Genomic DNA, 17,121 nt, shown 5'->3' on the forward strand with positions numbered 1-17,121 from the left:
TGGGCATTGCATGTCCAGGTCAGGACAGCTGCACACATGGCCTCCCTGGCTCTCAGAGCCCAAGGAGTCAACAGCAGGGGTAGCTGAGACAACAGCATCTCAAAGATATCCAGGAGCTGGCAGGATTCCTGCCTTGTTGAGCCAAGACCTGTGTTTGTGGGGCTAAGCTGGAGCCCTTCCTGACCCATGCACATGAAAACAGGCACCAGGGAATTTGGAAATAAAGGCAGAGATGATGGACGTGTGTTTTTAAGAAGTGTGAAGGCCTTATGAATAGGAAGAAATGAGATTTATCTTGGTTATTTTTTCTAGCCAAACCAACATCAGAAGAAGTCATTCCAGAGGTGGAGGCAGGGAATTCCCGCAAGGGACTGCTTCACACCACCCAGTGTAGAGCTGGTGGGGATTCCATGAGTCACTCACCTCAAAGCAATCCATCCAAACATCCATTAGGGAAAATCCCTCACAGAAGGAAGGCACAAGGGAAGGAGACAGTCTACCAGGTGTGTTCACAAGAGGGAATGCTGCTTTTGTGAGCTTTAGGTGAGGCTTGTGGGGTTTACTCAGGGGCAAGAACACTTCCTACAGCTTTAGCAGCGCATTGCTCTTTCAGTGTTTACACCTGATATATTTAGTAGATGCGTAGAACTAATGAAAGACACCACTTAGATTCCAGTGGAAGGAAAATCCACAGCTGCATCTTTCTGATGCACAGAGCATCCAGGTCCTTCCTGCTGTCTATGACAGGCTTGGCTTTTCTATTGGTTTGGTTGTTGGGCTTTGGCACTTGGGACTTGGAATGGATTCTTGGAGTCAGGAGAAGGATGGAGAAGAAGGCTGGGGGTTGGGGGGAGCCTAGGTCTTGCTTGAGAGTTCTCTTCCTTTGGAGAGTGGTTCCAAGTCCTTCATACTGGTTAGGTCGCAGGGCCCTGTGCCGTTTTATCCTGTGTCACACTTGTACTGTCCCAGCAATCAGCATGTGGCATTATCCCTGCTGATTCAATGCTTGTCTCCCCCACACTCGATGGTAGCTTTTTTTTAAGGAAAGCAGAAATGAATGCTTTGCTCTCACTTCTTTCTTTATTCGTTCAACAGTGCTTGTCACATTTTGAGTGTTAACTGAAACTTTTTTAATAGGTAAAAATATCAGGCGTTCTTGGCTGACACGTCTAATCTTAGCTACTAAGAAGGCTGAGATCTGGGGGATTGCAATTCAAATCTAGCCTAGGCAGGAAAGTCCATGTGACTCCAATCTCCAATACACTCTCAAAACTCCAGAAGTGGAGTTCTGCATCAAGTGTACAGCACTAACCATGTGGAAACGAAGCTCAGTAATAGCACCTCAGGACCAGCATTAAAAACAAGAACAATGAGATACTGTGATCCTCTGCTAGGAGAATCTGAGATGTCTTGCTCAAAACTAAGTAGGACAAGGCTAAGCAAAATGCACTCTAGGATATGGAAACAAGAGGTTTATTTTTGTGATTGTTGTTCTTAATGAATTATGTGAAGTTATTTCTTTTCTCTTTTATTTCCCCTTATGATGTATCTCATGTTATTACTGTATCTGACTTTGTTACCTGGTATATTATATGTGTGTTTATTTGAAATGGGGAAGGAAAGGTAATAATGATGAATGGGAGGGGGGAGGGAAAGTGGGAGAAAAACATGGGAAGGGGTAACCTGTTGAATGTAACTGGTACCCCTGTATACATCACCCTGACAGTAAAATAATAAAATAAAAAATAATGCATAAAAATAAATTCCAACAAAAAGAGCGATAAAATTCATTTAAATGGACTATTTGGGGATGGGGCAATGAAAAAGAGTAGTCCAGGTGGACAATTCAATTAAGTATAGTACGCAGCTCTCCTAACATCTTATTTTTTTTTTAATTTTTGCCAATCCTCAGGCTTGAACTCAGGGCCTGGGCACTGTGCTTGAACTTTCTCAAGGTTAGAGCTCTACCACTTGAGCCACAGCACCACTTACAGCCTTTTCTGCGTATGGAGTATCACAGAGTTGAACCCAGGGCTTTGTGCATGCTAGGCAAGCACTGTACCACTAGGCCCAACTCCAGCCCTCAAGAATACCATGTGTATGTAAACAAAAACCCCATGTGCTGAAAACTGTTGGCTCATGCCTGTTGGCCTAGTTACTTAGGAGAGGGAAATCTGACATTTGCATACCAACACCCCTCAGGATTCATAAGCCAAAGCTGACCTTCTTTCCCTCTCCACTTAATCACTGTGCTTGAGCCCCCTTTGACTGCCTCCCCTCCACTGCACAGGACAGACAGAGAAACCTGGTAAAGAAGTCAGAAGAAATCCTGGTGTTCAGTCTGTGGCCTGGTTACTGATGGTTGCTTCTGGCCAAGTTTACAGTGAGGCATCCTCATACAGTGAGGTCAAAGGAAGACCTTCTCAGGAGAGGAGCAGAAAGGCTCAATGCCTATGTGCATCTGCTCATACGAAATAACAGTTACGAGAAAAACAAGATGTTTTTGTCTTCTGATTTTTTTGTTGGCTTTATTTTTGTTCTCTTTGTTAGTTTTATGTCTTTGGGGTGCAAAGGGAGGCTCAGAAACAGAAGAGTGTTGATGGGTGAAGAAATGTAGCCGTGGTACTCACTGGATACTATGTTGAAATTGAGCTATTCCACTTGCCTGTGGGAATAGGAGGGGAAAAGTGGGAAAGTGCAAGGGAAAGGGTAACATTGTCAAAGAAAAGTATTGTTTATCTGACTTACAAAGTATAACCCCCTCTGTACATCTCCTTTATAATGACAATTAAAAAAACGAAAAAAAGGAGCAAAGTGAAAAGATTTGTAAAACATGTAGTGTGGCCAGAAAATAAGCCAAGGTAATGTGGCTGCTGAAGATTGATACCATTCAAAAGACAGCCCGAGAGCCATCCCAGGAAGTGGCCAGGCGTCACTCAGGGAAACCTCAACGGCATAAAGTCTGAACACATTTGAAAGACTTTCCCCAGAGAACAGAGCCCTGCTAGGCATCCGTGACCCCCGGATGCACCCCCCCCCAGCTGCCCAGATTTCAGAAGCCACAGCAGCTGTAATCTGGAGTCTGATAACAGCCCCAACTGGTGGCAGATCTCAGTATCACACCTGTGGGGTTGATTTTGCAGGTGTTTAAGTTACAGGGTTATGGAGGCTTCTATCTAGATTTCACAAGAAACCTTGGGACAGCAGGCAATGTGTACCAGGATCAAAATCCGTGTGCGGAGTTTGGTGCAAGTTATTCACCCTGTAATTCAGCTACACATGAGATCTGGGGATTGTGGATCAAAGCCAACCCAGGCAGGAAAATCTGAGACTTTTTTTCTAATTTAACCCAAAAGTGGAACCCTGGTTCAACTGGTAGAGCACTAGCCTCGAGGAAAAAATACATCAGGGATACTGTCCATGTCCTGAGTTCAAACCCGAGCCCTGGTACACACACACACACACACACACACACACACACACACGCACGCACGCACGCACGCACGCACGCACGCACGCACGCACTGCAATCCACCATGTCCAGGGGCAATACAATAATGGGAGACCAGGCTGAAAAACTGAGATTTGGAGGTACTGGGGATCCAGTGAGATTCCAGCTGTCAGATCCTGAGATACCATTAACAAGCCTTTTTACTGCGTTTAGTGCAGGGGGTGGGGAATGTAGGTACATGAAAAGGCTAGGGTTACAACCATTAATATCAGGTACAGTTTGCATACAAGTGATATTTCACTTCCTTATCATAGAAACAGAGGGAGGAAATAAACATTGCAATATTAGCACAGACTCTCATCTTACCCCCAAATAGCTCACACTTAGAGTAGAAATTTGAGCTCTGCATTGTCTAGACTGCTCCATCTCTCCAGAGAAACCTCCTAGATTCTGAACCTTTCATTAGCAATGTCTTTCAGTCTCTGTCTCTCTGTCTCTGTCTCTGTCTCTGTCTCTGTCTCTCTCTCTCTCTCTCTCTCTCTCTCTCTCTCTCTCTCTCTCTCTCTCTCTCTCTCTCTCTCTCTCTCTCTCGTCTGTCATGGGGCTTGAGTTCTTCAGTTCAAGGCTAGTGCTCTACCACTTGAGTCACAGCACCACTTCCAGTTTTCTGGTGGTTAATGGAAGAGAAGTGTCTCACGGACATTCTCAGATCAGCCTCCTGAGCAGTTAGGATTACATGCATGAGCCATGATGCCCACCTTGATCTAATATGTTTATCCAGGGTTCCTCAAGCTTTCTCTGACTACTTATTTCAACTCCATCTTTAAACCAATGGACAGGTTCTGTTTCTGAGTTGTTCCATATCTCAGGTCATTTTAATGGCAATGGTTTCCCCAGCAGAGGAACCCCCAAGCAGAGGCTTGTACTGAACAAGAGGCACTACATATGACGACTCTCCATAATCATTGCATTACATTACATTAGTTTCCTCTCCATTGTCCTTTTTTCATATATTTTTATTGTAATAAATAGAAGGGTTACATTATATTTGCGAGGTAGAAGGTGCATTAATTCACATACATTGATACCCTTTCTCATGTCTTGGGCCCCATTTCCCTCCCCCCCACCCCCACCCCTCATCTTGTTTCCCCCCCTTCCCCATCTCTCCATTGTCCTTTAAGCATCCCTTAGCTTCTTGAGAGGAAGCTTTTTCTTCTGTCTCCAGGTGGGAATGGTTGCATTTGTGATTCTCTTTCTCCTTCAGCCTTCAGTCATCCTCAACTTCTTGGCAGTTACCTCCAGAGGTTCCTTGATGTTGGATGATCCTTTCTTCATTCCTGGGTTTTAGTTTCTGGGCAGGCAGCCAGACATCTGCAGAACCTGTGGAGACACGAGCATAACCACTGCTCCATGTGGTGACAGCTCAGGGTTTTCAGTTATCATCAGGGTCATTCTTCCACCACATGAAGATTGCAACTTTTTTCCAATGTTTATCTGCTGCTGATTTTAGGTGCACAAAGCCAGTGGGGAATGAAATATGGATACTGGATCTAAGTAACCCCATGTTGGCATCTTGATAGATGTTAATAGAAGATAGGGACTTTCTAAGAACTCTGGGGGTTGTTGTAAGGGCTCCAGGAGGCTACTGCTTCCCTGAGGTAACTGGAATCCTGATTGCCTCTTACTGTTCCCCTGGATAGTTTGCTCTACCTGTGTATAACACTTTTGTTAGGAATAAGTGTCCTCTTCTAGTTTGCTCTGCTCATGTGTAACACTTTTGTTCAGGGTGTTAAGGCTTGGTCTCTCCCACTACATGTGGTTTTGTCTTTAAAAGTTATGTACTAGCTCTGCTCTTGGCTGCAGGTCTTTGTGACAAGAGTCTACTGGTGGTTGCTGGCTTTCCAATAAAGACTCCCAATTCAACCTCTTAAGTTGTGACCTCTCCATATCTCACTGATCAAATTCCCATACAACAGAAGTAGATAGGGTCCCTGCCTAGCTCCACCGCACATGGCTAAAACCTGCTGATTCAGGACAGAAGGCGCACACCACCTCAGATCCACTGAAGATAAGGCTTGTGTGTGGCCCTAACCCTTCATCCTTTTAGTCAACTCCTTCCCTGGAGCCTACTTTGTTTGGCATTCTTTCTGCAGAACATAGATTTATAAACCCTACCCATCCTGATCTGGGAAAGGATTGCTGCTTATGGTTAAGTTCCAAGCCTCCTGACCATATAGCTATCAGTCATATCGAGCCAGCTTTGACTGCTGGAAACTCCTCGGATCAGCCCAGGCAAAGCCAAAGGAAGGATTCTATGCAGCCTTTGAAGAAGCTTGCTGTTTTTATGCTGATGAAACAGGGAGCCTTTCTAAAGATGAGATGAAACTAAAAACAAAGCAAGTTTGCAACAATTTGTAAACCAGAACTGGTTCCCCAAATTGTGTAATTGGCCCTATGACTAGCAAGTCTGATATTTGCAGCTTGCAGTCCTTAATTCCACTTCTCTTGGATATAACCATAGGGACATGCATTCTTAATTATGTTGTAAACTTGGTTCAAAATCTTATTAACTCAGTTAAACTCACTGTTCTAAGGGTCCAATATAGACCTCTCACTAAAGAATCACTGATTTGATTTCATGTACATAAAACCAGTGGGGAAAGAAATATGGATACAGGATATAAGTAATGTAAGTAATCTCCTCCCCACCACCATCCTGGCACTTTTTTTGTCTGTCATGGGGCTTGAACTCTGGGCCTGGGCACTGTCCCTGAGCTCTTCAGCATTCAGGTCCATTATACCTGTTTCATTCCCTCTCCACTTTGGCTATTATTAGAAACTCAGATTCTGTCTTCCAATGCTGAGATTCATCCAACACTGATACCACTTGAGTATCTATTGTCCGCTGACTTAGTATGTGGCCAGGTCAGTGTACCTAGTGGCTAATCCAAAGTATGCAAATGGGACAGTGAGTAAATTAGAAAATAACCACAAGCATCTGTCCCACAGGCTGGTTGGCTGTGGGCTTATACCCAACTGCTGCCAGCTTGAGCCACAGCACCACTTCCAGGTTTCTGGTGGTTTAATTGGAAATAATAATCTCAGGGTCCTTCATGCCCCTTGTTGGCTTTGAACCTCGATCTTCAGATCTCAGCCTCCTGAGTAGCTAGGATTACAGGCATGAGCCACCACGGCTAGCTCATTGGTGTGATTTCCTAGGCTGGTGCTTTCAAGGGTCGGGCAAGTCTCTTTCTTTCACTGAAACTCACTTTTCACATCTATGCAATCAGAATATCACACCCACTGCATAGATTACAATGAAATAAAGAAGTATACATAATTAAAACCAATGAAGGTACGTGGTTTGGTCTCTGTCATCCTGAGAAGGTTTCCTCCTGCTTTCTTCCTGGAACTTCAGACATAAACCTCTATTGCCCTGGCAACATCTCTTCTATCAGAGGAGAGTAACTCGGATAGGATAATGTTCAAAATGCATGACTGACACTCATTGGGTTATTAAGTCCCAGCCCCAGAACACCTGCAGGTCAGCTCAGGCCTCCAGTTCAGACTGCCTCCCAACCAGCCTGCCAGCTACTCCCTCTGCCCAGCCTTCCTGCTCTCCTTTCCTATGTCCTGCTGTTGGCCCAAGAAGATTCCCTAGTCAGTCTCTTCAATCCAGCTCTACTGGAGAGCCTGCATTCTAGGGACTTCACTACGACAGATGCCTCCAGTAGGGGGCAGGATCCAGCACCCTCAGGGCCAGAAAGCCTTGTGGTAAACCCCAGGAGAACCAGGCGTCCTTGTGATAGCAGGCTGGACCAGGATTCACCGAGAGACCAGGTGGAGGAGTAGTTGAAGTTACTGGAGCAAGAAAGATGTCAGTGCTGGGTGCAGATGCCTCATGCCTGCAATCATACCTTTTCAGAATGCTGAGGTCTGAGGATCCAGGTTCAAAGCCAGCCTCAGTAGGAAAGCCATTGAGACTCTTATCTCCAATGAATGACTCAGAAAAAGCCTGTTTGTGCTGTGGTTCGAGTGGTAGAACACTAATGTTGAGCACAGAGACACTCAGGGAGAGCGCCAGGCCCTGAGTTCAAGCCTCAGGGTCAGAAAAAGAAATGTCAGCTGTTTATCTCCAGCCTCAGGCAAGTAAGTGGTGGATGCAGAACTAGCTCCGGCCAGCCAGCCACTAGCAAAAGCCATTGTGTCTGGTCCAGAAGGAGGAGTCAAAAAGGTCCGGGGTGGCTAAAGTGACTAACAGAGCCATGAAGAAAGCAAGAATCCATAACACCTAGAATGAGAGAGGTTTGGGTTATTTCATAGAAATAATATGGCATCAACTACCAGAGTAAACCCTTTCATTAGACAAATCAAAAGAAGAAAAAGTAAATGATGAAAATGAAAATAGTGTGAAAGTAAATGAGTAAGTGAGTGAGTGACTGACTGACCCAGGCCTCTGGACCCTTCACAGCACGATAACCAGTGTCCACTAGTGCAGGTTCCTTCCACGAACAGACTGGAACAGTGAAAGCCATCACCACAAGAGGGAAACAAAGACACAGAGACACCTCTGAAAGGAAGACTACCTGTGCTGACGCCAGGGGACGTGAGTGCACGTTTTTCCACTCTTAGAGAATATGCTGACACGCCCAGGTTTCCCACTTTGGCACATTTCCACCAATGATCATAAAATCCACCCAGCACTTGGCTGCTGTGCCTTACTTAAAATTGAGGGAAACACCCTTTAGGCTTAGAATAGCCATCCATTCACAGAGCAAACCTTCCTGCAGACTCACTGTGCAGCAGGCACTGTACAGGGAATCTGAGGATAACACAGGGAACAAGACAGATACAGCCCAGAAGGGAGACAGGATAAGGTCTCCCACAGGGCCTGAGTTGGCACCTGGGTACATGGAGAGTCCACTGATTGTCCAATATCACCCGAAGGAGCTGATCTGAGCTCTGCAAAAAGGTAAGCCAGGTAAGGCCTGGCTGCGGGCAGAACTAGAAGCTCTGAGGGAGGGGACAGCTCCACCCCTTACAACTAGAAAGTCCCATATGTGGTCAGTGCTGCACCAAGCTCTTTCCATGCAATCACTTCAGCTGTGTTGCTGAGATTTGAACTTGGGATTTTGTATTTGCTAAGCAGATGCTATCTGATATAAGCCATGCCCCAGCCATTGTAGTTATTTTAAGACAGGATCTTGTGTTTTCTCCAGGGATGTCCTGAACTGTGATCCCACACTTACTATCATTACATTATCTCCTAGGTGCGTGGGATGACAGACACATGCCACCATGCCCAGCTATTGCAGCTGGTCAAGAGAGGGTCCACTGATGTCACCTGGGCCACCAGCTGCTCTCCATGCCTGTCCACAAAGAGCAGCAAGGCCAGGACATCTGAGAGTGGAGGTGAGGCTTAGAGCAAAGACCCCAACCGTGACAATACTCTACCTATGAGCCCCACTTCTAGTTCTTTTCACTCCTTTCCTCTACAACCCTAGTTTCCTTCAAAATCTGGAAGATATTTGACTACTAGAGAGGGCTGAAAGGCCTTGGCTTACACACACACACACACACACACACACACACACACACACACACACACACACACACACTGACCTAAGCATAGGCAATCCCTGGGTGTACAAGGGCACAGAGCTGTTCAGTTCACAGAGAACAGAGATCAGTGTTCACATCCTCATGAGACAATCGCCAGACCATACTTGTTACCTGGGTACAAAGCATCCACAAGTCTGTAACTGGAGAAGCATCTATAGATTCATAAAGAATTGTTGTTGCTTTTTTATTCCTTTTCTTTCTCCTAATACTAGCCATTTTTCCTACGTTCTCAGTGGTCCATTCTGTCTTCGCATTAACATCGGTGTGAATGGATACTCGATGTTATCATATACTTCATGTCTAACATCTGCTCATGTTCTCCCACCTTAGATCCCCTGCCTGCTTAGCAGATTGCCTTTCTCTTGCTAAATTTTAGAAATGCAATTTCATGCTAACATCTCCTTAAGGGACCCTAATGATGGAGTCGGAATGAGGTCTTCCACAGTGCTCCATAGTACCTTATGTGGGCCCCACTTGAATGCCAGATTGACAGGGATCAAACATACAAATATTGATATGATTCTAAGGCTTGTTGATATGTAATATGTGTGGCAACGATGTTACATATATTTAATGACATTGGAAAGGCATAATCGTTAGGAATAATCTCCCTTGTTCCCAAACAGATTAGATGTGTTTTTAGAACTCTTGGTTGAAATCACAGATTTAGCACATGTTTAAAAAGGGGGATCTGATAAGAATGCAGAAATTCCCAGGAAACGAAAGGGCACAGATGTGGGGTGGCTTTAGTCACACACTGGAAGACTGAGCCATGCAGGGGACCATGGTCTCCACCCCTCACCCCAGCTTCTCTGCCTATGTACTTTATGTCATTCCCACCACCAAATCTGCTATCTCCATTACTCCCAGCAAGCCTCCAGCCAACTCCTCTTCTCTGGGGCTAGGGGAAAAGGAACAGTCTCACACTTTACAAACATGGATGGTCAACTAAGAAGTTCAGGAGATGTTTACCAGATTTTTATCCCTTATAGCACTGGCTTGTTAATAAATCCTCAACACTTACTGCATGCCAGACTTGGAGAAGAAATTGATAAGCAGGTATACCCTGTTCTAAGGAAGCTTGCCATCTAGTGGGTTGGAAGAGACAAGCTAGGAAACAGAAGGGATGATGCCACATTTGGAGTGCTTGATGGAACAAGAAGGACATGAAGAACATGGGGCAGAGCTACCCAAGCCCCCAGGGGAGGACATGGAGTCTCTTCCCACTGGAGGAGACCATTCAGCTAGACCTACATTCCATATCTCTTCAGCCTCTTTTTTCATCTCTCTGCTGGCTCCAAGAATCCATTCTTATTCTGGAAGAGCAGGGCATACAACTGAACCAATAGAATAGCCATGCCTAACCCGTCCACTGGAGATATCAAGGCTTCCCATCACTTATTTCATTATAATGAATGAAAATAATAATATAATAATAATATAATGAAATGAAGGTGATGAAATATGTGAATATAATGAAAATAACAAAGAAAATGTTTAATTTAAATTTTCTTCTAATGTTCACAAAAGCAGCACCCTCTCTTGTGAACACACCTGGTAGACAGTCTCCTTCCTCTCTGTCCATACTGGTGCCTTCCTTCTGTGAGGGATTTTCCCTAATGGATTTTAGATGGATTGCTTTGAGGTGAGTGACTCATGGAATCCCCACCAGCTCTACACTGGGTGGTGTGAAGCAGTCCCTTGTGGGAATTCCCTGCCTCCACCTCTGGAGTGACTTCTTCTGATGTTGGTTTGGCTAGAAAAAATAACCAAGATAAATTCTTTTCGTCCTATTCATAAGGCCCCAACACTCCTGAAGAACACACGTCCATCGTCATTGCCTTTATTTCCAAATAGCCCCAGTGCTTGTTTTCATGTGCTTGGGTCAGGAAGGGTTCCAGCTTACCCCCAGAAGGCAGGAATCCTGCCAGCTCCTGGACATCTTTGGGATGCTGTTGTCTCAGCTACCCCTGCTGTTGACTCCTTGGGCTCTGAGAGCCAGGGAGGCCATGTGTGCAGCTGTCCTGACGTGGACATGCAATGCCCAGCAGAGGTTCTCCCACAATTCTAGAACTGCAAGGAACTCAGGCAGTAACTTCTGGTTATGTTGAGAAAAAAAGGCAGAGCCAGGACACGAATATGGGTACTGAGATTTCCGATGCCGAGCTCTCAGGGTCTGTGTGAGTGTGAACTCTTCTCCCAGAGTTCCATGATCAGGTGAGGATGGGTCTCCTTCAGGGCGTGGTACAGCTGGTCTTTGCAGGTCTGGTCCCAGGATGGGCTGAAGCTGAACAGCTTCCTCATCTGGGCTGGCCTGGTGGCCTCAGCCCGCACCTGCTCATACTGCTGCTCACTCAGCACCTTTCCAAGCAGCAGGTCCAAGACAGAGTCCACACATGTCACTCGGGCCACCAGCTGCTCCCGCTGCTTGTCCACAAAGTGTGGCAAGGCCAGATATCCTGAGGATCAACGAGACGCTGGGCATGAGCAAAGAAAGTCTCCCCATTCTCTGCTGCTGGTTCCTACTTCCCTCATGCCAGCATGTAGTCTGGCATTCTGCCTCATCAGGAGGAAGGAGGGCGCCATGATGGGGAACTGGGGTTGTGAGTGGGGAATGCCAGGACCTTTGTGGCCAGAAGCAATGGAGATGGAGGGGAACTTTCCACCTACCAACACCCAGCATGTACCTCTCCAGCGCATCCTGGGAGGCTGGCACAAAAGGATCCCCCATCTCCCCTCTTCTCATCCTTCTAGGACTTGATGGTACACCTGGGTAAACACTAGTGTCTCCATATCCTCTGAGCTGTTACTGACCTTTGGGGACTGAAGATCCTTGAGTGGTTTGAGGTCTGAGATCTCCTGGAAGGAAAGACAGATGAAGACACGTGTAGCTGTGTTAGTTATAGACACACATGAAACACGCTGAAACTCCCAGCCACTTCTGAGATGCAAGCTACAGACCAGTTCTGATAGGATCAGGAGCAAGGGCTTCCAGGACTCTGATACAACAGGTAAGCAGATCACTTCCCTGTGCATATGAGAACCTGAGCCCCTGAGGCTTCCATCATAGAGTAAAATAGAGAGGAGATGTCTGAGTGAGCAACAGAAATGTTTCCCCCATCATCTCAGACATGAAGTTTTTCTCATTTGAGAATGAATAGATAGGAAACAAGTTAACTTCCTTTTTCTTTCTTTCTTTCCTTATTTATTTATTTCTTTCTTTCTTTTTTTTTGTCAGTCGTGGAGCTTAAACTCTGGGCCTGGGGGCTGTCCCTGAGCCCTTCATAAAGCTCAAACCTACCACTCTACCCCTTGAGCCACAGAGTCACTTCAGGTTTTCTAGTGGCTAATTAGAGATGAGAGTCACAGACTTTAGTCCCTTGGCTGCCTTTGAACATCGATCCTCAGATCTCAGTCTCCTAAGTAGCTAGGATTACAGGCATAAGCCACCACACCTGGCTGCAAGTTAATTTTCTTGCTAGGTATTTTAAACTATTTGATACCTTATTCTGAGGAGAAATCTATTTCCTTGTCCATGTTTGATCTTCTATGGCTTAGGAAATAGGATACGTGCTACCTTGCATATATAACTGTAACACCTCTGTACATCACCTTGACAGTAAAATAAAATTAATTTTAAAAAGTAGGAATTTTAAAAGAAATACATTTCTTTTTGAAAAGCAACAGCAACAACCAATAATGGGGCTTAAACAAAACCTGAGGACAGGATGGTGGAGGTCAGAGCTAACCTGTGAATGTGCCCTGAGAGCTTGAACAACCCCTAACTTCAGTGTACCCTCACAGTGCAGGAAGTCGGCACAAGGACCCCAACTTGTGGTCCTGGGAGCCTTGGATCCACCATGAGGCAGGCAGAGGTGGGCCTCACATCCCTGCTTTCTAAACAGACTTGGTCCACTTTGATTTGTGTATAAAATGTAGTATCTAAAAGTGTCTGGATGGTTAAGACTTTTAAAAGTAAACCATGGAGGAAGTAAAGGCACTTGAGATATGGAAGAACATTTGGCTCACGTTGTTCAGTATCAGTGGGAGTTTCCATGAGGATTGCATTGCTTTGGGTCATACAATGAAGGGATAGAATGAAGACTGATGGAAGGAAGTGGTTGGTTTAGGAAAACAAGAACAGTATTGCTTCTAAAAGTGCATAGGGCATGCACGATCATTTCACTGAATCCTTCCAAAAATGGTACTAAGTGTTGCTATGTTTCTGATTTTATTTATTTATGACACTCCTAGGGCTTGAACTCAGGGCCTGAGCACTGTACTTGAGCTTTCTCAAGGCTAGCGCTCTACCACTTGAGCCAGATCAGCATTTCTAGCTTTCTCCTTGTATGTGGCAGAAAGGAATTGAACAAAGGATTTCATGCAAGCTAGGCAAGCACTCTAGCACTAGGCCATGCTCCTGGCCTACCATTCTGGTTATATAGATGAAGAGTGCGAGACTCAACTGAGCTTAGTAACTTTGCTAATATGTGGTGAGTGAGCACTAGGAATGGAGTTGAAACTCCTGATTCTAACCAGTCAGTTCTCCAGCTCTCCAGCTGTGGGTGACCCAAGCCATGGCTGAGCCAGGCCTGTCCTCCTTTCTCCACAAAGTGAAGCCTATGCGTGCAGGATCTGCTCAGGTTTTGGGACCACTCCTGTTTGACAGTTGACGGGGCTGGTGGTATGGAGAGGTAGTTTAGGTTTCATACTAGACTAACAGACCTTAAGTCTTTTGTCATCCTAACGATCATTTTTAGAATTCCTCTTGACAATAATACTTCCTGTTGCAGAAGTGAAAACCTGGTATTGGTAACCTAGCTTAAACGACTAACAACAAAGCCATCTAGTGCTAACTCTTCCATTGCACAATCTCGCTTATATGAGAAAATGTGCCAAAGACCACATGGATGTCAAAGGCATCTCATGTTCATGCAAGGGTGGTGTGGAGACATCTGGATGCAAAAGAGAAGATGGAGCTTAGACTCAGATGGATGTGAGTTTCATTCTGATCCTATCATCTGTTCCCTAGCTTGGAAAAGTCACACACCTTCTCCGAGGTCTTGCTTGCTTGTCATCAGTCAAGTGTGATTAATATACCACATCCCAATCCACTCTACTCACTGACTCTGTGTCTCCCAGTTGTGAACTCTATGGACCTGTCCCAGGTTTACCTGGTTTCAGCAAGGTCTCCCAAATTAGAGTCCAGGATTTCTTGTCTTCCATTTTCAGCCTGATCCCTGAGCCCAGGTGGCTAACAGAAATCTCAGAAAAGAGCTGGGATACTCCAGGGCTCCGGTAGCACAGCTCCAGCTCCTGAAGAGTGAGAGGGTCACCACGTGAGAAGCTACCACTCATCTATCAATTCCTTTCCCCCGTGCCACCTTCTTGACCCTCATCAACTTTATGGATGCGCAGGTTCCATCTTAAGATCACATGTGCTAAATCAGAAGGATGAGGACACAGCTTGGTACCACCTTGTGCAGTCAGGGAGCATGCGAATCGTGTGCTCACATATACAAAGGCATCGTCATCTCTACCATGCTGGAGGCTTCCAGTCTTTCCAATTTCCCACTTCATCCAAGTCCTCTTGTCTCCGCCTCATATCCTCACTCCTAATGTATCCTAACCTCAACCAATTTCCAATCAACAGAATTTTTACATTTGTTATCCTTCCTAAGTCACAGTCAAAGTAAATCTCTTGATTCCTCACAAATCCAAAGATACTTCTTCCTGGGCTGGGAATGTGGCTTAGTGGTAGAGGGATTACTTGACCTGTATGAAGCCATGGGTTTGATTCCTCAGTACTTCATAAACAGATAAAAGCCAGAAGTAGTGCTCTAGCTTAGGTGGTAGAGTGCTAGCCTTGAGAAAAAAAGCTCAAGGACAGTGTTCAGGCCCTGAGTTGAAGTCCCAGAGTTGGCCAAACAATATACAGTGTGTGTGTGTGTGTGTGTGTACATTCTCCACAGTTTCCCCAATCTCAGTAATAGCCCCAGCTTCTCCTTTGCACTCAGGTGTCAAGTCTTTATGTCATCCTCAGTATGTGTAATCGCAGTAAATACTCCATGTCTCATGGTTCTACCTCTTTAATATGCTTAGACACCTGTTACAAAAAGACTTCATCCTTTTGGGTTGGGAAATTCCCTGTGTTGCAATTTCCCTAAATTCACCAACTTTCCTGCTTGTCTTTGCTGTGCAGTCAACCCACCACCAATTTTCATCTGCACTATTGCAATGGGGTTTTCTATACCTGTCTATCACTCGTTTATTTAGTCAAAGCATTCTTTCCTTTTTATTTCTAGCACTTGATTTTGTTTATGTAGCTTAGACTGGCCTCAGTCTCCATGTACTGGGACTCAAAAGACATGTCACCATGCTTAGCTAGCTTGGAGCATTAAAAAACTAATTAAGGTCTAGCATGACTATGTTTAATACCTTGTGAAGGACTTACCATTTCATTAAGAGCAAAGTTCAAATTGCACACCAGGCCCGATTGGACCAATGAGCCCAGTGACCTCTACTTTTGGGCCCCATCTTTTGAGGAATACACTGAGTTCTACCATACTAGGCTTATTTATTTCCTTGCCACCAGTAAGTGTCAAGCTTGTTTTGGTATCTGTGCTTTTGAATGCATCTTTTCTTTCTGAAAAAGTCTACTGTAAATCACCTAATGGACAATCAGTTTGTTTATTTATTTGTTTGTTTTGTGATTTTGGTCTCAATTAGAGTGGCATCTCAGAGGTGCCTTCCCTGACCACCCTGCAAAATTCATTATCATCATGTTGTAATTCACAGCATTCAATGTTATTGTGGTTCATCAGTATACATAATAAATATAACACCAGGCATGGTGGCTCAGGCCTGTAATCCTAGCTATTCAGGAGGCTGAGATCTGAGGATCATGGGTCAAAGCCAGCCAGGGCACTAAAGTCCATGAGACCCTTATCTCCAATTAACCAACAGAAAACCAGAAGTCGCACTATGGCTCAAGGGGTAGGGTGGTAGCCTTGAGCTGAAGAGCTCAGGGACAGGGCCCAGGCCCAGAGTTCACCTCCCATGACCACCACCACAACCATCACCACCACCACTACCACCACCACCAACAACAACAACAGAAATACATTTTGGCATTGTGCAACTGAGAAGCACCAATTTCCTATGCACGTTTCATCTTCTATAAAGAAGAGTACACCTTCTGGGTTCAACTACAGGTGTGTTCATGGAGTACTCTGACTGGTAGGCTTTTCCAGCTGTAGCCCAGGCACTGCCAGTGCCCCAAGAAATCTCACCTTCTTCCACATCCTGAGGTCATTCTTTCCCAGTGAACCATTTTCCTCCTATGTTTGTAGCATTCCTGTTCAGCTCCACATCTCTCCCATTGTTTCTCCTTCCTCATTTCTCCAAGTCCCTGGGAAACCTGGAGATTTGCCCACAGGTTTTCCCAGGCCCACCCCAATCCTGGCTGGGAGCAGAGAAACAGCAGGCTTCTCACCCTGGGAATGATGTCCAGCTTCCTAGATCCAGACACAATGTAGCGAGAGCCCAGGTACAGCGGGTCCAATGGAGGAGGCTTGTGTATTCGCACAAACTGAAACTTTCCTTCTTCATCATCTATGGCCTAAGGAGATACAGCACAGTGATGTGGGGAGATTTCTGCCACACAGATTCTGGCTCCAAGCAGGAGAGATGGCTCATCTGTGCATCCATGCATTTGTGGGGTGAAGGATGGCTACCATATAATGTATCCCTCTTTCCTCTTCTCCCATACTTTACCAACTGGAGAGACCACACGTGGCCTCTGCCATGTGCAGATGGTAAGAGGGCCACTGAAAAGGAAGAGGATAGCAAAGGTATATTCGGGGGCATGGAGTGTTCTCACTCATTTGACCCCTGGAAAGAAGTCACAAGAAGTTACCAAGCGATCAGTGAAGGAGCAGTGAGCAAGGCTGGGAGGAGCCCTGTGTGAGAGGCGCAGACCAGGGCTGAGCAGAGAGCAGGACGGGTTGGCCCTGGGGAGGCTCCTGCTTTCTCCTTCCAGGGGAGAG

The 17,121-nt window shown here is 45.6% G+C and overlaps 1 protein-coding gene across 1 annotated transcript in view; it reads right to left on the reverse strand.

Annotated features, from left to right (window-relative positions):
* Window positions 1-11,180: 11,180 nt before the first annotated feature.
* Window positions 11,181-17,121, reverse strand: part of LOC150050777 (NACHT, LRR and PYD domains-containing protein 1a-like) — a 33,030-nt gene continuing 27,089 nt past the window's right edge. Inside the window, exons 15-18 of the mRNA XM_090351470.1 lie at window positions 16,569-16,694; window positions 14,248-14,389; window positions 11,888-11,932; window positions 11,181-11,532 (exon numbers count right to left, since the gene is read on the reverse strand). Of these exons, the coding sequence (XP_090207596.1) occupies window positions 11,243-11,532; window positions 11,888-11,932; window positions 14,248-14,389; window positions 16,569-16,694 (603 nt within the window). The 3' untranslated portion in view covers window positions 11,181-11,242. The remainder of the gene's footprint in view (window positions 11,533-11,887; window positions 11,933-14,247; window positions 14,390-16,568; window positions 16,695-17,121) is intronic.

Source organism: Megascapheus bottae, chromosome 17, assembly GCF_031878675.1.
Source record: "Megascapheus bottae isolate mThoBot1 chromosome 17, mThoBot2.hap1, whole genome shotgun sequence".
NCBI lineage: Eukaryota > Metazoa > Chordata > Mammalia > Rodentia > Geomyidae > Megascapheus > Megascapheus bottae.